We start from the raw sequence: 21,416 nt of genomic DNA, 5'->3' as shown, positions 1-21,416 counted from the left end.
TTTATGCTCTCGATTCTTGCATTCCGCGTTTCCCCGCCCCATCGATATATGTCCCAAGCTCTTCGTCTCCCAGTTTTGCCGTCCACCAGGAACCGGTTAAACCAAATGGTCGCGCATCTCTCAACCGGCAGCGCCGGCGGCGGCGTCTCCTTGTCCGACCTGCCAAAATCAAATGTCTTTACATCCAAGCTACCGGCTGATCCGGCCTTCGAAACGCCAGAGGCCTCGCACAAGGCGCCCCGGGAGACCCTCAGGTCCTCGGATGGTCAGGGGCGCTCTGTTTACCTACGTTCGTCCGGAACCCGCCGAGGCGCCGGAGCTGCTCAGCGTGAGCCCCAGGGCTATGGATGACCTGGGATTGAAGGCTGGAGAGGAGAAGACTGCCGAGTTGCAGGCGTTAGTGGCAGGTAATTCGATTTTGTGGAATGAGGAGAGTGGTGGCATTTATCCCTGGGCACAGTGCTACGGTGGTGAGTTTTCTTGCTTCGGCGATAGTCTATACATGGATTACATATATAACTGACACTAATGAATGAATTTAGGGTGGCAATTGTAAGTACAGTCCTTATAGAAGCGAAGTTTGTCACTGGAATGAATTCGAGACTGACCCTTTTCAGTGGTTCGTGGGCGGGTCAATTGGGAGATGGAGTACGTTACATTAAGATTCCACAATCTTGGCGTTTTCTTATACTAGAATACTGGCTAACATGTCGTGAACAGCGTGCAATCAGTCTTTTTGAAAGCACCAACCCCGAGACAAACACTCGCTACGAGTTACAGCTGAAAGGCGCAGGAAGGACACCCTATTCCCGATTCGCAGATGGCAAGGCTGTCCTTCGATCGAGTATCCGAGAATACGTGGTTTCTGAAGGTAATTATTTCCAACCCAACTTTCATCCCAAAAGGATTTCCCTCAAATTACCATTTCGAACTAGAAATATTGACAAATCTTCAGCCCTCAATGCCCTCGGCGTACCAACTACCAGAGCCCTATCTCTAACCCTACTCCCCAAATCAAAAGTCCTCCGAGAGCGCCTCGAACCCGGCGCAATCGTAGCCCGCTTCGCCGAAAGCTGGCTTCGAATCGGAACATTCGACCTCCTCCGCGTCCGAGGAGAGCGCGAGCTAATCCGCCAATTATCCACCTACATAGCCGAAGAAGTATTCGGAGGCTGGGAAAAGCTCCCGGCAGCCATAAACATCAAAGAAGGCCAAACAGCCACAGAAATCGACAATCCTCCCCGCGGAATACCGCAAGACACGATCCAAACACACCAAGACATTGACGAAAACAGATTCGCTCGACTATACCGCGAAATTGTCCGGCGAAACGCAAAGACCGTTGCTGCATGGCAAGCATACGGATTCATGAACGGAGTCCTAAACACCGATAACACTTCTATCTACGGTCTCTCACTGGACTACGGCCCCTTCGCGTTTATGGATAACTTCGACCCTTCATACACGCCGAACCACGACGATCACATGCTCCGCTATTCCTACAAGAATCAGCCCAGCATAATCTGGTGGAACCTAGTTCGACTAGGCGAGTCTCTTGGCGAGCTCCTCGGGGCCGGAAACAAGGTTGATGAGGAAGGGTTCGTGAAGGACGGCGTCAGCGAGGAAATGGAGGCTGAAGTTATCAAGCGTGCGGAAGCCGTCATCGAGCGAACAGGCGAGGAATTCAAGGCCGTCTTCTTGAACGAGTATAAGCGATTGATGGGCGCACGACTCGGACTGAAGACCGGCAAGGAATCAGATTTCCAGGAACTATTTTCCGAAATGCTTGATACGCTTGAAGCGCTGGAGTTGGATTTCAATCACTTCTTTCGACGACTCTCGGGATTGTCGGTTTCGCAGTTAGAGACTGAGGAACAGAGGAGGGAAGCAGCATCCGTTTTCTACCACGTTGATGGATTTGGCGGGATTGGTGAAACGGATGATTCGGCTCGAGCTCGTATTGCCAAGTGGCTTGACAGCTGGCGGACACGAGTACTGGAAGACTGGGGCGCTGACAATGACGCGGAAAGACAGGCAGCTATGAAGGCTGTCAATCCTAATGTAAGTGACTTATTCGCGCCTGGCTGTTAAACAGACTAACCTTCTGATTTACTATAGTTCGTGCCGCGTGGTTGGATCTTAGACGAGATCATCGAGCGCGTGGAACGCAAAGGAGACCGTGAAATTCTGGACCGGGTGATGCAGATGAGCCTCAATCCATTCAAGGACTCATGGGGACTTAACCCTGCGGAGGAGGAGCGATTCTGCGGAGACGTACCAAAGTACAAGAGAGCCATGATGTGCAGCTGCAGCTCGTGAGAGATGGGGATTGGCTCAGAATACAATACTCGTTTCCTATTACGTTTTAGACTACATGAGAGGCGAGGCGAGGCGAGGCTTTGTTGGAGAAGTCGATATGCATTTTCCCCATGCACCTAAATATCTCCTGTAAAGACGCCCAGAACAGAAAAAAGAATCCCATACCCCATCCCATTCATCACTTGCAAGCCAAATCGCCAGTTGCACTCCACTCCACTTTTCACTTTCGACGCGCGAGAAAGAGCCCGCTAGACGTAGACATAGGCACGGAAAGGTTGAAACCCAGACAGATCACAGATCAGATCAGATCAAGCAAAAATGCAGTAGCAGCCACGTTGGAGAGAAACATGCGAAGAAGAAAAAAGTCCATGGTTCGTGATCCAATCCGTTGAGTGATAATACAAAGTTAAAAAAGATCCAGGGAAAATAGACATATCAGATCATTCGTATCGCATGCAAAGAATCCAGACATAAAGAAAAAAGAAATTATTGGGGTGATCCCACACTACCAAGAGTGGGATGAAAAGGGAGGAAAAAACACCGCATCAATTCACCGCATCAATTTTTTTTTTAGTTGTTGGGGCAGGCAGCCTGGACGTGACCGGGCTGCTTGCACTTGTAGCAGACGCGCTCGCCGCGAGCCTCGGTGGTGCAGTCACGGGAAACGTGGCCAACCTCGCCGCCTAGAGAGTGGGATTGGGATTAGTATGAGCGAAACCAAAACGTTATAAAGACACCGAAGAAAGGAATACTAACAGTTGTAGCACTTCTGTCCCTGGGTGCAGTCACGGGCCATGTGGCCGAATCCACCGCAAGAGTAGCAGGTCTGGGGGCGCTGGCCGTAGCCACCACCACCGCCAGCACCGTAGCCGCCGCCGTAACCACCGCCTTGGGAGCAGTTACGAGCAATGTGTCCGACCTGACCGCACTTGTAGCACTCCTGGCCACCAGGGGCACCACCGTAGCCGCCGGGGGCACCGCCCTGGCCGCCCTGGGGGCACTCACGGGAAAGGTGACCGGTCATGCCGCAGCGGTAGCAGGCACGCTCCTTGGGGGGCTGGGGGCAGTCACGGTCTGAAGAATGGAATGTTAGATGCTTTTGCACCGGGTTGGTTGGTTGGATGGGTTCCGCGGAATCACTTACTGACGTGGCCCTCGCCACCGCAGTTGTAGCTATACCAGAAATGTTAATTTTCGAACTGTCATCGATATGGCTGGGGTTGGCGGGGGTGGGAAACCTGCAACCAGAATTCACTTACCAGGTGGGGGTTCCCTTCTTGGGGCAGTCCTTGGCCTAAAGATGGTAACCAGTGAGCTTCGGGTTCGGGTTATGACCGAGTGATTCATTTCACAGCGTCAAAACAGCTAGCTTGATTTTCAAGCTGCTGTTCGAAACCATGAAATTGGGTATGTCTTTACCTGGTGGGATGCGTCACCGCCTACCGCGAGCGAAAAAAAAAAAAGTCAGTCAAAAACGTCAAGGTGCGATCGGGGGATGCCCCCAGGAATTGAAGCAAGGAGAATATAACACGGGTAACACGAGGAAAAGCTCAAATGGCTGCCATGGCGTTCAGTGAAGATTTCGCGCGAGAGATTGATCATCTCGTGAGCGATCACACTGTGGGCCATAGGCGAGCCAACTTCCAAGCTAGCCGTAGGATATTCGGGGGGACGAAGAAACGCACAGTTGTAGCATGATCGGTTGGCACGGGGATCCATTTTGAAGGATTTGGTGTATATGGTTGGTGATAGGTTGGGAGGGATGTGAGTGGTGTTGGTTGGAGGGGTTGAGAAGAGGAAAGGAAGAGCGAAGGAAATTTGTAGTGCGGGGGGGGCCTGAGGAGAAAACTTCCCGCTCTCAATTAAAATCAAGAGTTGCTCGTTTCACTCGGCCCAGCCCGCTAAACTCAAGCGGGAGGTCTTTCATTGAAACATGATTGCACTCAAACAGTTGTTGCTCTCTTTCTTTCTTTCTTTCTTTTGTTTTTTGCGGTAGTTTGCCCAATTGTTCACATTTGGTAAATCCACCAGTCTTGATTGGGTGCCGCCCTGCATCTCACAGAACCTCCCCCCCCAACATGCCACCATCTTCTCGGTTGACACTACTTTCCATTCACCTTCATTTTTGACCCAAGTGATTGATTCCATCAGGTCGGATACCACAAAATATGATTCCGTGGTCGTCCGGATATCGATTGGACATCTTTTCATGATCGAAGGCAAGACGCTCATGCGCATGAAGTCATGACTATTCAAGTCACCCGATGGGGTACTCAGCAGGCGCACGGTCATTGCGAATGCCTTTCCATCTATCCTGGTGTCATTATAATCAAGATGATAGTTGCCGGTATGAGTCCATCTGTCTACCAGGAGGAGCTGGTAGATAGCCCAAATGCCAACCAAGCCACCTCAAGATATGTAGACATGTTCGGCAAACTCCGGATGTGGGTATGGGTTCAAGATAGAAGGCCCAGGGGAGACCACCCGGGACTTTAAATAGTAGACAAAACTCCATGCTCTGGGGGTAGTGTAGCTTTTATATCCAAGGGGGACACGAACACCGCAAGGGTCCCCAGCTCGTGGAGAAGGCAAACGAGTACCTTGTGCTACCCGGCGATCTTGGACCTGCGTTGGTGCCCTCCCATCCAATGAGCCAAGTCGGCCACTGTATGATGTGATGCAAGTGGGGGTGAGGGGTGGGGGGGATGAAATAAAAGTAGAGAGGCTCAACAAGAAATTCATAGGTCATGGCATGGGCACGTTCACTCCATCACGCACCAAGTCAAGACTTTCAAAAATTCCTACATCTGCGGTACATCTACGTGAAATCGTAGCATTCCAGTAGCTGCGTACCGACCGTCTTCTCCCGAAGGAGAAAAAACTCGTTCTTCGTCAAATCCAACACATTCATGTAGGCTGGGAGTGAGAGATTCTCGCCCCCTGTCAGAATCGAAATCTAGCTCTAACCCACTGATCTCTCGCCGACCATTCTTCGGTGTATAGTCAACGTCAACATGCAGATCCAGGCCTTCCTCTTTGTGTTCATGTTCTGGATTGACCTGTATGCTGCTTTCCTCATTGAACGGCCGACTCGTGCCCAAGGATGAAATGGCCATCTCAAGCTCCCAGATGCGGATTTCATCCCCTCGAGCACCGACAGAAATCGCTTTCCCGCGATTCGTTACCTGGACGGTGGATACAGAAGATGTATGACCCCACAGACGCTGGCCTCCTCGCACAAACAGTTCACTGGAGTTGGAAACTACCAGATACATGGTCAAAGTATTGTCCGCATGCGAGGTCAGTAAATAAGGATGAGAGTAGGACATCGATGTTGGCGGTTGCTTATGCAATATAGATGGCATGGCTGGGATTTCAGCACTTGAATGTGCCACCGACCCAGGCTCAGCTGTAGCAGAGTGGCGTCGCCTGGCAGATGGTGCCAGGCTTTGTGGTGGCCTGATGCCATATTGTGAATCAACAGTGCTTGTAAGCCGAGATTCAAGCTGCTGGCCATCTTTGCTGAAATGAAGTTCCTGGATACCCAGGGACCATCCACATCCAATATGGAAGAAGCTATACACGATGGTGGCCACGATCTCAAATGTCGACTTTCGAAGACAGAGGGTCATCGGCGCAATCATATTGTCTGCTTTTAGAGATGCAAGTTCCTGTGAAGGCAGTGCTTCCCCAGGATTCGCTGAATCTTGCTGCTCAGAATCGAGATAGTGCAATGACAGTATCTTATCATGGGATACCATTAAGACATATGGCGATGATAAAGCCATAGCAGTAATAGCTCCTCGACTAGATCCCGTATGGCACGACCGTAGCTCCAATTGAGGCGTTTCGGGATTCATGATATAACGTTTATAATGCCCATCCTCGAATCCCACAACCACTTCTTGGACTTCTTGCAAGTCACACACTGCTAAAGCAGTTGGGCAAAAATTAGACGACTCGTCCCGCTCCGAGAACGGGGCAGTTGCCAGACAGATTGCAGGATCCTTCGCCGCCCAAACCCGGAGACCATGTGCAGAGTCCGCCGTGAAGACAAACCCCGCACATAGCTTTGCTAGGTTGGGCGGATCTGGCCTGGGGGGAAATTCGACTTCGCTTAGTCGGCAAACCCCCCCGTGACCAATTATGTCGGAGACGATACTGGCCTTTCCAATTCGTCGCCTTCCCATTTGCATTACCAGCCAGATGACCATGACCAAGCCATGTTGATACTTTGGGCGAATATTCCGTCTTATTTGGAAGAGCCAAACTACTCAGCCGTCTAGCACTTGCCAAGCGGCGAGCTCGAGGGCGCACCCATTGGGTATAATATTGTCTTTTCCAGATCTCCGAATCCCCGCTCAGAGCATTGAATCGACGGGATAATCTAAAATGAGGTAGAAGGGTAAATATCTTTTTAATGAAATTCGCAGTTAGGACGGAAATCGATTACCTTTGACACACACCAAGTGATGAGATTGGAAGAAACGACAAGATATGAAGCAAAAGCTCATTGCTCAACGAGGACAGGCGGTCAACGGGGCCACCAGTTGCAGAGTCCCGGCGTCTTTTTGAAAAAGGCGCATCGGACTGGTCCTCCTCACCTCTGCGACGCTTTGACATGATCAGATTAACAAGAATCTTTGCATAGTTTCTTCACGAGATTGTGGGGAGAACGAGAATGGGAATGAATACACAGAGAAACTCCCATTTCGCTATGGGAAACTCGGGGCTACGTCAAGTGCCTCCCTTATCGGGTCTTTGATAAGAAATCACGTGTATTACGTGACTGCCGCTGCCCGCTGCCTGTAGCCGTGGCACGCGTCAGTGGGGAACATCCTAGGATGAACATTGTTGATCACGACCAGACGAACACCTCATGGAGGTTCTGAAGGAGCTCCATGCATCCATCGCCGAAGCATGTGAGGCGTCATTTAGTACTGCCTATCGAAATCTGCAGTCCCAAAATGCCAATCTCCAAAAAAGAACAGAAGAAGCAGAAAGGAATGCCGCAACTGCCAGTGCGGCTCAGCAAGCTACAGAAAATCGAAACCAAGAGCTCCAATCACACATAGCTGCTCTTCAGGAGCAGCTCCGCCACTTTGAAAGCAAGCCTGAAGATCTGGAACTCCCAAATCAACTCAGTCATTTGGAAGATGAGTTTGCTCCGGAGCATGTATTGACAACAATCAACCATGACAATGTCGACCAGTTGAAGAAAACTTTCATGAAGAAATACTCGGCACTCTATGCCAATCTTCAAACACTCTCTCAAGGCTGGGGCAGTCTCAAGACAAAAGTCCTCCAGCATAAGAAGAAACTGCGTCATTGGGACAGGCAACTGGAACGAAATGAGTTTACACTTATACTCAATGGTTCACCCGTCACATTTCGAAGAACCCAGATTGCGAAGGAGGGAACAACGAACACGCGTATTCCTGCAGGCCCCGCAAATACGGTATCTAATGAAAGTCTCATGAATCGCGCAACCTCCATTTCATCGACCTCTACTACAACAAACCCCCCCAAACAACCAAACCCGGGGTCCTTTAACCGATACACGAGTTCATGTCAAGACGGAAGAGCAGAGCCAGCCCATAAATTTGGGAGAGCATCCAGAAGCAGCTCTCCTCGCACAGAGCCAATCTGGCGTCGACTCAATACCATCAGAAGCAAACTCGGACACTCTTCCTCTGCTACCCGACATCAAGAATCTGAAACGGAAACGGGTAGTATCTTCTGTCAAATCTTCTAAACCCAGAGAGGCAGTTCCCTCGCGGTCTGGAGCCGTCAAGAACGAACCCATTTCTTCGAGTCCGCCACAGAATTCTATCCATTCCATTGGCCAGCATTTTCCAAGCACCCAGGATCTGGACGCAATTGGCCAGACTGTTCAAACACCCACCAAGCGAAAGTCTCGAAGAGAGGCCTCTCGCCAGGGAAACCAAGGGCACGAGGACGAGTGTAGTCCTGTCAACCCGCTCCTAAAAAAGCCAGATGATCGATCGTTTCAAACGCCCTCGATTCTTAACCCCATTGATGGAAACTCAAGAACAAGTGGGCAATCGAACAGAGAGTCCCGGAGTAAGAAGCAGAAGATCAGGAGCCAACGTGCCACACTGGTAAAGACCGAGGTCTGTGACTCTGAGGAGGAGTGTGACGATCAAGCTCAAGCCAGCGAACAAGCCTCGAAGAACACCTCAGCAGCTCAACCGAATGCAAATGCAAATGCAAATTCACATGAGATATGCGAACCACCACCCCACGCCGAATTGCCCCAAGTTCCACACGGTGCGGTGGCTACTTCAAGTTCAAATCGAAATATAGTTGAGTCTTCTAAACGTCAGCCACCAACACCGATGGCAACCGACGAAACGGAATCTCAATCATACCCCGAAGTCAGACCCGAAGACGAACCATACCGATCCCGACCCCTCCACCGCCTAGACTTATCCCATTTCAAGATAAATCCAGAAGGCAACCAAGGAATGGACTACGCATATAGCACCGTAGTGCGAAAGAAAGACGATCGCAAATGCCTTTCCGGCTGCACGCGTCCCGGCTGCTGTGGAGATCGCTTTCGCGCGATGGCTCGCCTTGGAGGCCTCCCTACGAACAACCAAGAGCAGGAAAATCAACAAATACTGGAAGAATACCTAGGTGAAGAACGACATCGTCTCGAGGGGCTTAGCTCAGAAGATCGCGAGCGTCTACTAATCGAAGCCAAAGCTCGAGTCATCGCCAATCAGTACGGAAAACACCGTCATACTCACCAGCGAGCTCGAACACCGCCAGGTTTCTGGCGAACTGAGATGCCCGATACGCAAGAACTAGAAGCAGACTGGGCAGCTGCGGGGAATCTGGAGCGAGACAAGGTTGAGGAACGATACCGTGAAGCGATGCGTCCGGGGGGTCTTTGGACTTGGGCGGATGAGTGAAACGAAACCTCTTTGTTAAATCTGTACTATACCCATTTTATTGTTGCATATGAATGCCCGTTCACGGAGGCTTGATGAGATCCATTTATACCCCGCGTAGTGTAGTATTAGAGCAACGCATCCTATTGTGGATTGGTAGATTCCTGACGGTATGCAAAGCCATTGCAACAAGGTCTCGTGTCAGATTCTCAAGAATTCATTTCGTTTTGACTCAAGGTTAGCATAAAATGTACATTTCCGTGGAGTACTCCGAAGAGCCCGCAAGCATCAACCTCGGCCCGCAAGTCTTGGCGCCCCGTGACTTCCCCGGCCATTCTCCTTGTCGACTCCGCGACTACGCAATGCATCATCCTGGATCATGGAGACCGTTCGGAATATCTCAAATCCCATATCGCCAGCGATGCTAGGACCATCAAAGTGGCTCGCCCTCTATGAAGACTTCGTTACCAAGAACTCCAGCTCCGTTGGACAGGTCGAGTCCGCCTTGCGGTCGCTGACCTACATCATCCCTGGTGAGTGCGATCCATCACGGAATGCTATCGCCTGGGCGCATGGGAACCCTACTAACGTATCAATGCCATTCACCAGGACGCTATCGTGAATCTGAAGTCGCCTCAGAATGTGGTCAGTCTACACTCTACACATCTCTGTGACCTTTGTTTCTTTGAAACGTTTCTAACCAGATCATATAGTCCATTCTGGTGTCCAGCTCCTGTCCCTTTACCATGACTCCCTCGTAGCGAAAGTCATCTCACGGCTTCCATCAACTGTTGCCAGACCGACGCCGACCCCTCATTCACGATATACCAAGTACTGGACCTCCCGCTCCTCGTTGTATCGTCAGGTAGCCCTTGCGCTCCAGATGCTCCAATATACAGAGCTCCTTTGGGAAATGGCAGCGCGTCGGCGCGGGCAGAAGACTAGATGGCGTGTCGTCGTCTTCATCGAATTTGCCAAAGCAGTCTGTCGCATTCTGCTCCTCCGCTTGACAAATTCTAGACCCTTGGTCAACCCCCCCGCTTCCCGAGCGCGAAGTTGACCCTAGAACGATGGAGCAGCCGGAAGAGGAGCAGAGCGACTGGAATGGAATGGAGACCCCCACCAGCGAAAAGTCATCCGACTTGAACTGGACGATGCCTCGAACTGGTCTTTCGCTCCCATCACTTCCGGACGTCAATGACGTTTCAAACTATCTCATTTCCAAAGTTCTCACTGCCGACGACATCAAGCCCCCGAAAACGCTTCTGCATCGAGTTACCGGCCAAGGGCAGCTGGCGGAGGTTCTTTATATTCTGCGACCGGTAGTCTATGCTCTGGCGATGCAGAAATGGAGCAAGGATAAGCGAAGCTGGCGGCCCTGGCTGATCGGCTTTGGAATGGAGTATGGCTGTCGACAACTCGCTAAGCGGGATTTCCGCGAACGTGTTGCAGGAGGTCTTCGAGGCTTGACTGGACTTGAGCGTGAGGAGTTGAGAAAGCGCGGATGGTCCATGGGGTGGTGGTTGATGCGGGGTGCCTTTTACGAGAACATTACCAAGTATGGATCTTTCCTTGCCCTATCTCCCAATAACTTGAAATACACACTAACAATGCATTAGGTCATGGCTGCACAGTCTTACTGGCAAGATGAAGGGCAAGCCGCTGTTGGACCTGGTAGGCAGCGTGGTGGAGGACTACGAATACCTGTGGGATAACTACTACTTTTCAACTGCGACGCTGTGATGGAATTCCTCTTCGCACTCTCGACCTTCTTCCATGATACCCAGTTTTAAACCCTCATTTCAGGGGGGCTTACTCTAATCTTTCTCTGTGATTTATGACACTTGCATCAGACATGTTTTTCCTATGTTTTCTCTCTCTTCTTGATTCTGCGTATGCTTGATTGGAAAGGGTATCTTCATTGTTTTATTAGCTTCATTATTAATGATAGACAAAGGTCATATCGTTATAAAATCTCGGCTTGTTTCTGGCCAAACCATTCTTGCAAGCCACTTTGTCCTCCGGTACTTTTAGTCGGACCTGACGCGAGAAGAAACTCGCTCAGCATCGCATTCCCATCCTCGTCATCATCGACCGGCCAGTCCACCCGTGCTCCACCCTTCAGTTCCAGCATTTCTTTCGCAGTACCCCAGCTGAAGCGGCACTCATTGCCCCAACCGAAAACAGGGTCCATGTTGCGTCTCAGCCAGCCGGTGCATTTGGAATCCGAGGGATAACCACTACCCCATCCTTCAGGTGTTGTATCCAACGACTGCTCGCGAAGCACAGCCTCATACAGAACTTCCAGGGCAACATCACGCGTCACCTTGGCCGCGACACTAGCAGCACTCACACAAGGGTATAAGGAATCCGCCTTCTTGGCGACAGTGATCTTCAAAGAAGGAAAAATCCGCTCCAGCTTCTGTTGGTATGTAGCCGGATTACCAATGGTATCGATATAAACCTCCTTTACATCAACGCCACGCTCTTCAACAACACCACGAATGATCTCAATCGTAGCATCCATAGCTTGCGCATTCAGATTGTACACCGCCGTACCCGGTTTCATCATCCCGGAACCAATATCGCGCGCCGAAAGAAGTTTGATCGCGTAGCCGCAGGATTCGAATAAATTCTCGCCTGGTGTGTTGAGTAGACGCATGAGGTTGGCGCGGACGCCGGGGGTGAGGACTTTGCTGTCGTCGAAGCTGTGCTCTTCGGCTAAGAGGGAGTGGTGGAGATCGAGTGGTAGGTAGAATGCGCCGTAGACCATTGGTCCTAGGACTGGGCCGCGACCGGCTTCGTCAACGCCTAGTACACATGGTGTAGCTTCAGTTGTGGGATTTGTGGGATTGGATTTATCGTGGGGCGTGATGGCGGCTGGAATAGGTGTATAGTAGGCGTAGGAATCTCCCGAGAGCACATGCTCTTTTTCCACGCTTGGTGGAATAAAGCTGAGACCTTGGGGATCATCGACCTTTGATTTGCTTGCCACCATGATGGGTGTGTGTGAGGGTAAGGGCGAGAGTGAGGGAAATACCCTTGAAGTTTCCAGTTGAGGTGTGGTAAATGCCGCGGAGACAGACGCGTCGGCTGTGGTTGGCGCGTGGGCCGGCGCGTTTCCCTTGCAGGTTTCCCCCCCAATTCCGTCGCATCATTCCTCTCCCCTCCACATCCACATCCACACCTACACTTTGGCTGCTGCAGGTTCAAACTAATTTCTCCATCTGCCTTTCGCTGTCGCTATCCCCGCCAAAATGGCTCGTGGACTCGGGAAAGCTCGCGAATATGATTACTCCAACGTCGGAACCGCAGGAAGGTGAGTTGTTCCTTTCTCGACAATTGCGCGCGCACGAAACTATACTCTGATACTGATGCGACCCCCAGGCGCACTGGACTTACCCTGAAAGAGGGCCGACGCGACGAACATGGAATGGAAGAAGTCGATGGATTGTTCTCATCTCCCGAGAAATCGCCCGATAAGGTGAATGGCTTCGAAGACGATGATGAAGATTCTATTGGCTCTGATATGTCTATCGAGGATGGTAAGTAAAACACAACACAACACAGCCCTCTCCCCTCGCCAATTGTGTAAAACCCCCGAGCTATGTGCTTATGTTTCGTTTCAATCTCCAGATAATGCGCCGGGCCCTATGCACTTTCTCAATGCCTCCAATCGTTCGCAAAATTTACCACCACCGTCGCAATCGCCAGTCAAAGGCTCTTTCCGAAATGTTCGGAGGTCTCCAGTAGAGCAATCCTCCCCAGAGCCTGAGCAAGACTTTTCCAGTCCTTCCGAGGGCAGAAGTCTACTCGCTACAAACGGCAATCTACGAGGAGACCCATCTCCTCTGAGCGCCCGCTCGGTCAACGCTGGCCCAAAGAAGGGAAAGAACAACTCGCAGAAAGCCAGGGCGCTGCCCGAAACAACTGAATTTTCCGACGAAGAAAATGACGAAAATCCATCATTTGCCATCCAAGATGATGTTGAGAACAGCTTTGACCATGGCAACGACACTGTGATCCAGGACGAGATCCCAGAACCCATCGAGGAAGATTTGGACGACTCGGACAGCGACCGCGCAGACGCCCCAGAAGAACCACGACAAGCCGAAAAAGCAACCAAATTGACGAAGAAGGGACCTGCGGCCAAAACTACCAACGGCAAAGGCAAATCGGCCGCTGGTCGGCCAGGTCGACCGCCAAAGGCTGCTCGCGCTGCTGACGAAGAAACCTCCGAGGCCAGACCGGCCAAGAAACAGAAAGTATCGAAGGAAGCTCAACCACAAGAACCCCTGGACCCGGAATTGGACCGAGTTGTGGAGAATTACTCCCAACGTTCGGGTCCCTTGAAGGGCCGCAGTCTATATATCCTAAAGCGCGAGAACCCAACCGAGGATGTCTCCACCCACACTCGCTCAGGGCGAGTCTCTGTCAGGCCTCTTGCATACTGGCGCAATGAACGCTGTGTGTACGGCGATGGAGAAGCCGCAGAGGGCCAGCGGTACCCACTCTCTACTATCAAGGAAATCATCCGCACTGAAGAGCAAGAACCGGAGAATAAGGGCAAAGGCAAGCGTGGTAAAAAGTCCAAGTCAAGCAAGTCTAAAAAACGAAAGGAAGACTTTTCAGACGAAGAAGACGAAAATATGGACGAATGGGAGACGCAGGGCGGTATTCTCCATGGCATTGTACCGAAATGGGATCCGATTGGAGGCACCACAGAAGAAGTCACAGGTAAGAGAGGAGCCAACCGCAGCACACTATTTGTACAATCTCTAACCAGTACTTATCACAGACACTATTGCTTACGCCCCCTCTGGTATCCAAACGAAGGGCGTCAAAGGATCTACGTTCAAATTTGCCAAATTACTCAGCTCTTCCTTCATTGGATCGGGTGTTCTTGACCTGCCACCAGACAGTTTAAAGAAACCCAAAAATTCGAAAAAGATGCACATGGTATTTTACGTCTGCAATGGTCGTGTCCAAGTGGACATTTCTGGAGTCCAGTTCAGCGCAGGCAAAGGCTGTGTTTTCCAGGTCCCCCGAGGTGAGTAGCACTCAAGAATCCCAACACGAAAACGTTACCCTTGTAACTATAACTATAACTAACGACGGATTGACAGGCAACGTTTACAGCTTTCAGAATCCCTATGAGAAAGATGTAAGACTCTTCTTCACACAGGGTTGTGTCCCTGATGAGGATTCCGAGGAGGACTCTGGAACTACATCCCAAGCCGTTGAGCAAGGCAACTCCGATGGCGAAACCGAAGCCGAAGCCGGCCCATCTAAGCCCAAAGCCAAGCCTGCAGCCGCTCGAGGTCGCAAGGGTAAGCAGAAAGCTGGGAAATAAATACTATCTTGGCTATTTCCATTTTGCCATTGATTCTACTTCATGTCGGTGTTGAATGCGTCACGATACCTCCTCTGCTTGATTTGTTTTTTGTGTCTTTCTAGCGATATGTGTTGTTCTGTAATTGCTAGCTCTGGATGTCGGTTTTATTCCATTTTTTCACCCTCAAATCTACTCTACTATCTCTTATAATTGGCGATGAGTAGCCTCGTCGAAGGGTTAAGTAGAGTAGAGTAAGAAATATAAGTTCATTCACAAACATGTCTAATAATAATCATTTCCATGCATTCTGCATCACATTGCGTCTCACGCGTTAAGATTTAGATTTAGATTTAGATCTCCTCCATCAAGTCATCAAGATCATCATCCAGATCCAGAGGAGGAAAATCTCCAATCTGAACCTTATCAGGCTTAACAAAAGCACCCCTCTTCTCGAGACACTCAAAGTACCTCTTTCCACCCACACTACCATCATTCTTACCGGTTGGCTCATCCAACTCAATACCAACCCAGATAGGCTGTAGGTCCGCGGGAAGCTCACCCTCACGTTCCAACTCACGGCCCGGTCCAGTAACAGGAATGGCCGGAACGGGACCTACGAATCGAACCGTTCCTCGGCGAATATGCGGCGGGGATGATGGGAGGATGATAGCGCGCGCAGCAACGGCAATTCCTACACACGCCAAAAAAAGGACAATTAGAACACTGGCTTGCTTGCCGGCATATCATATTAGACAAGGCCCTGCGGCCCTGTCTCGCATAGCATAGCATAGCATACCTTTAGTAGAAACTTCACTCTGATCCTTCTCCACTTGGTTGCGCAATGCCTCTTCAGGTGAAAGGGCATTAGGGTCGAAGCGGCCTAGCTTCTGGTTCTTTTTCCAGGCAAGTACCGAATTCGGGAGAGACTCGTATGTCTCGCTGGGTAATTCGTACTTCTCGACCGAGGAAAGATCGGTGTAATTAGGTCGCATGGACTGGGGACGAGAGTCGTGGACCTATAGTGATAGCAACGAATTTACGTTAATATAAATAAATTCCAAAATCCCGCAGCATAGCGGAGAAGGGGAAGGGAAAAGCAGTTGCCTACCTCAATCTCGCACCCCTTCACCAGACCCCATTCATCGATTCGCCGGTCCTCGCCTTCCATCCATTGAACAGGCCGTCCGGGGACTTTGATGCGGAGACTTTGGAAGCCTGGCGGGACACCGGTCATAGTCTCAAGCTTGCCTTTGAGCTGGTTCACGGTCCAGGTTGGGGTGACCCGACGCTCGTTGAGGAATCTGGGCTCTGCATCGTTGCCCCGGGCCGCGGATGCAGCCGTAATAACGACAGAGATATCTGTCGGGGTAGGCTGGAATGCCATTTTGACTGCTGCGGGTTTGGTTTTGATAGATGTGATCTAAATGGGCAAGGTTAGCTCTGGCCCGATTAATGTTCAAAATGTATCTGGAAATGAGAAGTAGAAAGACTACCTCCCAGAGTAGGAGTAGGCTGATCAAATGTGGAAGCAGTGTCTCCTTCTCTGTCCTAGACCCTCCCCCTATCCAATTCGGACATTTTGATATTGCCTTTCTGGGAGATGCAGATCTAACTTCCCCACAGATCTCACAGGGGCCTGGTGAAATGTTGGACAAAGATCTTGTGTGCTCATAACCGGGCAGGGACTCCCTGGCCTGAAACAAAGCAAGGGGACTGACTAGTACTCACAATTTCCAGGTGCGAGACAAGCGATGGCTCCTGAAATGTGCTGGCGACGGGTTCACCAAGTGGATAATAATGCTTAGTCATCCACCCTCAAACTGAATTTCAACTTCGACTGCAGACTTCGCTGTTTGATGTGAGATTAAATGTTTGAAAGATATTCTGACAGCGGGGACTCCTTCCTGCGGAATGAGTTTAAGTTTTGACTAGGCCAGTAATTTCCGGCGTCTTTTTCCTTATGTTTTATGTTTCATGTTTCTATAGAGTTCTCTTACATAGCGGATTAGGTACGCCTGTATGTATTGTCCGAGTGGATACTGTCAGTCACGTGAATTCTCGCTTGTGTTCAACTTCAACGCCGCCGTCGGTTGCTACCAGCAAACATCTAATCAAACACTCAAACCAAACCTGATATCATATCATCCCACGATGGCCGACGAGTACGAGCAAAATCATGTACATGAAGTGTATCAGCAGATTGCTGGGCACTTCTCCGCAACACGTTTCAAGGTAGGTGAAACGAAACACTGAAGGAATGCACACCCCCGCCAGCCTCAACCCCCCCAACTAATGAGTTTTGGATTGAACATGATGACAGGCCTGGCCCATCGTGGAACAATTCCTCCAGGCGCAGTCTCCCGGGTCTGTTGGTCTGGACGTAGGATGTGGCAATGGGAAGAATTTGACCGTCAATAAGGATGTCTTTATAGTGGCTTCGGATAGGTACGTTATTTTGAAAAGTTTTGAAAGTTTTGAAGAATACTTGATATGAGGTTGAGGTTTCATATATCATCTGCGTTGCTTGCTCTATAATTTGTATAAAATGAATTTTCAAGTTGGTTTTTTGCTTTTTTTGCTGGGGGTTTGAGGTTGTTATTTCTTTTTTGACTTGTTTTTTTTCTTCTTGTTTTCTTGAAAATTGTATGCGATGATATGATAGTCCCCCATCCCTATTCCCATTCCCATTGCTCTTTTCCTTCTCCTTTGCCCAAATCCCGATCTCGATCTCGATCCGGTCTGACTCGCGCTGCCGCAGATCGGAAAATCTGGCGCGAATTGCAATCCAGCATCAGCCCCATTCCACCGTGGTGGCTGACATTCTCCAACTCCCGCATCGGGACGCCTTCTTTGACTTTGCAATCTCCATCGCAGTGGTCCACCATATGTCGACCCCAGAGCGGCGAGTGGAGGCAGTTGCCGAGATATTGCGAACTGTAAGACGGGGCTCGGGGACGGAACCAGGGGGGAAATTCCTGGTTTATGCCTGGGCGCTGGAGCAAAAGGATAGTCGTCGTGGTTGGGATAAAGGTGATCCCCAAGATATCATGGTTCCTTGGGTTCGAAAGTCCAAGTTGGACCAAGGGCAAGAGCAGACCTTCCATCGGTACTATCATCTGTATGAGGAAGGGGAGCTAGAGCGCGATATCGAGCAAGCCGGTGGACAGGTTTTGGAGTCCGGGTATGAGAAGGATAATTGGTGGGCTATTGCGACGCCCAAGCCCAAGCCCGCTTCCTGAATGAAATCCCAGTCACATTGTTGTTTCGAAGAACCAGCCTCGAAAAGATCGTCATCAACATGCAACGTGGGATGTCGCGGGGAACGGGGGGTAAAGAGCGCCGCGCCGACAACGGCTCCCCCCTCCAAATCAAAGTGAAAAGGAAAGAAAAAAACAGGAACAGTTCAACGCAAAAGAGAAGGGGGGAAGCAAAAATTCTCTATGCAATTCATGGCCTCCCACAAATCACGGTATACCTCCAGCCGGCGCTATGCAATTCGTATCAATCAAAAAAAACAAAGGAAAGCCGTTCAGGCATGATCGTCAAGTTCATCCTAGGGCAGGGTTCGTGGGGGCATTCCCAGATGAGGACCCATGAGGCCCGGCGGGGGGGATTCCCATCTCTGATGGTCGTCCGATTCCATAATACTCTCTTGGCGGGGGCGGGGCAGGTGGTGCATATGCGGGCACACCGGCGGTCAGCTCTTCGAGGGAAGGCAGTTGAGGTGGCATGCCGGGAGGGTGACCGGGGATAGCGCGTGAGAGGGAAGTCTTTCGTGGTCGGGATAGAGAGGTGCTTGCTCGACGAGTTCTGGTGGTGGGGGGGGATTAATGGCAGTGCTGGACAAGGAAAACGGCACCACGCCTGCGCGGCGGGCCATTTCCTGCTCTCCTAGTTGCCAGTGCATCGCTTCGGCTGCACGCCATGGGATGGCCATTTCCTCTGCGACCTTAGACCACATTTCCGCCTTGAATCTATTCGACTGTTAGCTGTTTTTCTTCTTCTCTTTTCCCCAAACTGGATTACCCCAACCCATCCCATTCTGATGGTTTCAAGTGTCTTTTTTTTTCTTACCGTTCGTACAGCCTTGCCAGCTTGTTCTTCTTATCTTCATCCCACTCGCTCCTGCGCTCAAGGTAGTTCTGATAGTGAAGGCGACAACTAATCGCGCTGCGGCCAGGCAGTCGCTTGCTGATATCCTCCCACTTCATCCCGCTGCCCCGCAGCTCGATGATAAGGGCGTCCTCCTCGGGAGACCATTTGGATTGCTTCTTAGCCGGTGACTCAGACGTGTGCGCAGGTTGCAACCGCTTTACCGATCCTGTTGGACCGGTCTTGATCAGCGGTGGTGGGATCAGGCTGGGGGACGGGCCTGTCAAGACCGGAGGTAGCCCCGAGAGCCCCGAGAGGGATCTGGGTGGATAGAGAGACGTAGGAATGCCCGGGGCTTCATCCTCATCTTGGGGCTTGAGTAGCAGTGAGATATCCACTTTGGCGGGCGGCAAGATAGGCCGATGTTGTAACGCAATCATATGCGCGATGGGGGGGAAGGTCGGGTCTTGTGTTGGAGTAGATAGAAAATGAACCCCCCTCCAAAAACGATAGGTGAGGGGGGGAGAGGGAGGAGAGAGAAGGAAAAGAGAGAGAGAGAAAAGGAAGGGAGCAGATAAAGCGAGGAGATGAGGAAATAAAAGGAAGAAGGCGAAAGATGAAGATGAAGCTCGTGACAAGTCTAGATGACGACAGAGTTCTGGCTTGCAGAGGTACTGGCAGGGGCGATGTATATCTCTATTTTTGCTAGACGAGGCAGTATGTGATGATCACCACAAAAGGATCCACGTTCAAAAAGCTCCGGGCTTGAGCAGAAACTCAAAAAGAGACACGGTCTCGTGCAACGAATGGTGAGGTCAGAGGTAAAGCCGTTAAGAGGCGCGCGGCAGAATGACGGCTGAAGAGTACCGTGGAAGATGAGTGGAAGGAAAAGAAAAAAGGCGGCTCGAGAAGGTTCGAAATGACTCAAGGTGTGTAGACAAGATCAAAAGATGGAGATGTGAGGATAAAAAGGGCGTGGGAGAAGAGAAGAGAAGAGGAAAAGGGAAAGCATCAGGAAAGAGTCCAGAACGTGAAGATGAAACCAGATGTCGATTGGCAATGACAGCTAAAAGCCGGGATGGAGAAGGACGAGGGAGAGAGAGTAGTTAGACTATGGTACTGTATGGTAAATCAAATAAGGGTATAAGGAATAATAATAATATTGTGTATTATTTTTATTATTATTATTATTATTTTATTAAAAGGGAAATTAAAAAGGAAAAACCCCCCCCAAATAATCCCAAAGAATCATCAAGCAGAGCCACAATATCCCCGATCCACTCAGCACTGCTGCTTTAATTAAAGATGCTGAGCGGTCAAACCCTTCTTCTTGTTTCCAGCCTTTCCAGCCTTTCCAGTCTTTCCCTCTTTCAACCGTTATGACATCGAACACACCTTGTTTACTATTTACTGTTTACCTCTTCCCCCTCCCCCTTTTAAGTGAATACACTGAAAAGGAGAAAAAGGGAGAAACACCGACTATCTCTGTTGCGGTGCCTGACGAATCATCCCATACCTTTTGGGTACAGACGAGTACTCGTACAGAGCCTGGTCAATCCACTCCATCACATCTCCTGGCTAGAACTCGTCCTCTCCCCCGGTAGAAGACTCCTGGACCCGCATCATCCTGAAATGAGATGAGGATGCGTAACGGACACTTTAAAGGCCGCACTGGCCAGTCACAACGGGCGCCACGGCCAGCGCCGGCCCAGGCGCTAACCCGCCCTAATGCCATGCCGTTGCGACTAAAACCCTCGCAGGACCCAGATCGCAGGCTAACGGCGCTCCACTAGAACTAACGCAGAATGGCCCATTGCTGAGGCCCATTCTTGCCGGGATCTGGGGTCTTGCGCGTCAGTTCAAGTCAAGTTCACGTTCCCAGGCCCACCATCCGTTGCCTCTTTTTTTTACTTTTCTTTTTTCAAGCAGCCCCGAGCGGAGCGGTTTGCAGCCTCAGTTTCCGTGTGACCACTCGGGGATTTTTGCTGCGGGCTTGGCTGTTTGTATGTATCCATACAGGCACTACTTCGTACTTCGTGGTGTTTGGTCCATCAGCCACCAGCAAGACCCCCCCTCCTCCCCTCCAGTTGATCCTGTGGATCCCTTCCCATTTCCCGGTTCTAACAAGCAGGGACTTTTGTTCGTCTGATACTTAGTACTACCTTAGCTCCAACTGCGACTGTACATAACTACGTACTAATGAAAGGGAGTACTCGTGCTTACCTAGGTAATGACTGGCTGAAGACTATTCGTCTATAGCTACAAGCTATATAGTTAAGAACTATAGCTACTCGTACTAGTTCCCTAGCTCCCTAGCTAACCTAGCCAGAAAACTAAAGTTGAGAAAGCTGGATGCTGTAACAAGTTGTACACTACAGCTCTGTATCCAGCCCTGTTCTCAACAATCCGATCGCATCGAAAGGGCAGTTCTTCCAGAACTTCCCTTCCCTTCCTCCCCCTCATCCGACTCGCACCGTTCGCAGCAGCTCGCCCGGTAACACGGCGTCGCAATGAATTCTTGGAGGGGCCAGACCCGCGCGAAATTAGAGCGGGAAAGGTCTAGAATCATATTGGAGTGTGTACTCAGTAGAGTACTCCATATAATCTAATCACAGGTAATAACAATAACCGTGGCCGCGTCGCCCCCACATCGAAAGAGAGAGGAAGAAAAAAAAAAGAGGAGTCGGCGAAATTGCACAGAGATTACAAAGGGCCGAAACCATCCCGAGGGAAATGAGATTCTCCCGATACTC

The 21,416-nt window shown here is 50.5% G+C and overlaps 11 protein-coding genes across 11 annotated transcripts; 5 read left to right on the top strand and 6 right to left on the bottom strand.

Annotated features, from left to right (window-relative positions):
- Positions 1-48: 48 nt before the first annotated feature.
- Positions 49-2,319, top strand: N7481_006495 (uncharacterized protein; the record flags this gene model as incomplete). The annotated part of the gene is given in 6 exon segments (XM_057265714.1): positions 49-254; positions 271-470; positions 618-648; positions 744-871; positions 956-2,061; positions 2,119-2,319. 6 exon segments carry the CDS (start codon positions 49-51, stop codon positions 2,317-2,319), a joined length of 1,872 nt encoding a protein of 623 aa, XP_057123434.1.
- Positions 2,320-2,889: 570 nt separating this feature from the next.
- N7481_006494 (uncharacterized protein) lies at positions 2,890-4,038 on the bottom strand (the record flags this gene model as incomplete). The annotated part of the gene is made up of 6 exons (XM_057265713.1): positions 2,890-3,002; positions 3,076-3,393; positions 3,464-3,492; positions 3,579-3,613; positions 3,739-3,758; positions 4,005-4,038. 6 exons carry the CDS (start codon positions 4,036-4,038, stop codon positions 2,890-2,892), a joined length of 549 nt encoding a protein of 182 aa, XP_057123433.1.
- Positions 4,039-5,120: 1,082 nt separating this feature from the next.
- On the bottom strand, positions 5,121-6,509 carry N7481_006493 (uncharacterized protein; the record flags this gene model as incomplete). Its single annotated transcript, XM_057265712.1, has 1 exon — positions 5,121-6,509. One exon carries the CDS (start codon positions 6,507-6,509, stop codon positions 5,121-5,123), a length of 1,389 nt encoding a protein of 462 aa, XP_057123432.1.
- Positions 6,510-6,601: 92 nt separating this feature from the next.
- N7481_006492 (WD domain protein) lies at positions 6,602-6,942 on the bottom strand (the record flags this gene model as incomplete). The annotated part of the gene is made up of 2 exons (XM_057265711.1): positions 6,602-6,706; positions 6,784-6,942. 2 exons carry the CDS (start codon positions 6,940-6,942, stop codon positions 6,602-6,604), a joined length of 264 nt encoding a protein of 87 aa, XP_057123431.1.
- Positions 6,943-7,198: 256 nt separating this feature from the next.
- Positions 7,199-9,257, top strand: N7481_006491 (SAE2 C-terminal domain-containing protein; the record flags this gene model as incomplete). Its single annotated transcript, XM_057265710.1, has 2 exons — positions 7,199-7,790; positions 7,885-9,257. 2 exons carry the CDS (start codon positions 7,199-7,201, stop codon positions 9,255-9,257), a joined length of 1,965 nt encoding a protein of 654 aa, XP_057123430.1.
- Positions 9,258-9,615: 358 nt separating this feature from the next.
- N7481_006490 (peroxisomal membrane protein PEX16) lies at positions 9,616-10,979 on the top strand (the record flags this gene model as incomplete). The annotated part of the gene is made up of 5 exons (XM_057265709.1): positions 9,616-9,769; positions 9,846-9,881; positions 9,950-10,218; positions 10,286-10,794; positions 10,856-10,979. 5 exons carry the CDS (start codon positions 9,616-9,618, stop codon positions 10,977-10,979), a joined length of 1,092 nt encoding a protein of 363 aa, XP_057123429.1.
- Positions 10,980-11,202: 223 nt separating this feature from the next.
- On the bottom strand, positions 11,203-12,234 carry N7481_006489 (ribonuclease H2 catalytic subunit RNH201; the record flags this gene model as incomplete). The annotated part of the gene is made up of 1 exon (XM_057265708.1): positions 11,203-12,234. The coding sequence occupies one exon, from the start codon at positions 12,232-12,234 to the stop codon at positions 11,203-11,205; it is 1,032 nt and encodes a 343-aa protein (XP_057123428.1).
- Positions 12,235-12,493: 259 nt separating this feature from the next.
- N7481_006488 (Cupin domain protein) lies at positions 12,494-14,589 on the top strand (the record flags this gene model as incomplete). The annotated part of the gene is made up of 5 exons (XM_057265707.1): positions 12,494-12,555; positions 12,624-12,781; positions 12,873-13,973; positions 14,035-14,286; positions 14,363-14,589. 5 exons carry the CDS (start codon positions 12,494-12,496, stop codon positions 14,587-14,589), a joined length of 1,800 nt encoding a protein of 599 aa, XP_057123427.1.
- Positions 14,590-14,921: 332 nt separating this feature from the next.
- On the bottom strand, positions 14,922-15,955 carry N7481_006487 (TBCB family protein; the record flags this gene model as incomplete). Its single annotated transcript, XM_057265706.1, has 3 exons — positions 14,922-15,262; positions 15,368-15,587; positions 15,680-15,955. 3 exons carry the CDS (start codon positions 15,953-15,955, stop codon positions 14,922-14,924), a joined length of 837 nt encoding a protein of 278 aa, XP_057123426.1.
- Positions 15,956-16,722: 767 nt separating this feature from the next.
- On the top strand, positions 16,723-17,810 carry N7481_006486 (tRNA (carboxymethyluridine(34)-5-O)-methyltransferase; the record flags this gene model as incomplete). Its single annotated transcript, XM_057265705.1, has 3 exons — positions 16,723-16,803; positions 16,892-17,016; positions 17,330-17,810. 3 exons carry the CDS (start codon positions 16,723-16,725, stop codon positions 17,808-17,810), a joined length of 687 nt encoding a protein of 228 aa, XP_057123425.1.
- A 458-nt stretch (positions 17,811-18,268) lies between these two features.
- N7481_006485 (MYB DNA-binding domain protein) lies at positions 18,269-19,103 on the bottom strand (the record flags this gene model as incomplete). Its single annotated transcript, XM_057265704.1, has 2 exons — positions 18,269-18,545; positions 18,646-19,103. The coding sequence occupies 2 exons, from the start codon at positions 19,101-19,103 to the stop codon at positions 18,269-18,271; spliced, it is 735 nt and encodes a 244-aa protein (XP_057123424.1).
- Between the last annotated feature and the right edge of the window lie 2,313 nt (positions 19,104-21,416).

This window comes from Penicillium waksmanii (assembly GCF_028829765.1).
Source record: "Penicillium waksmanii strain IBT 27052 chromosome Unknown utg000005l:1.0-5232799.0:1.0-5237142.0, whole genome shotgun sequence".
Taxonomy (NCBI): Eukaryota; Fungi; Ascomycota; class Eurotiomycetes; order Eurotiales; family Aspergillaceae; genus Penicillium; species Penicillium waksmanii.
The sequence above is the reverse complement of the archived record's forward strand: the minus strand, read 5'-3'. Positions and strand labels throughout refer to the sequence as shown.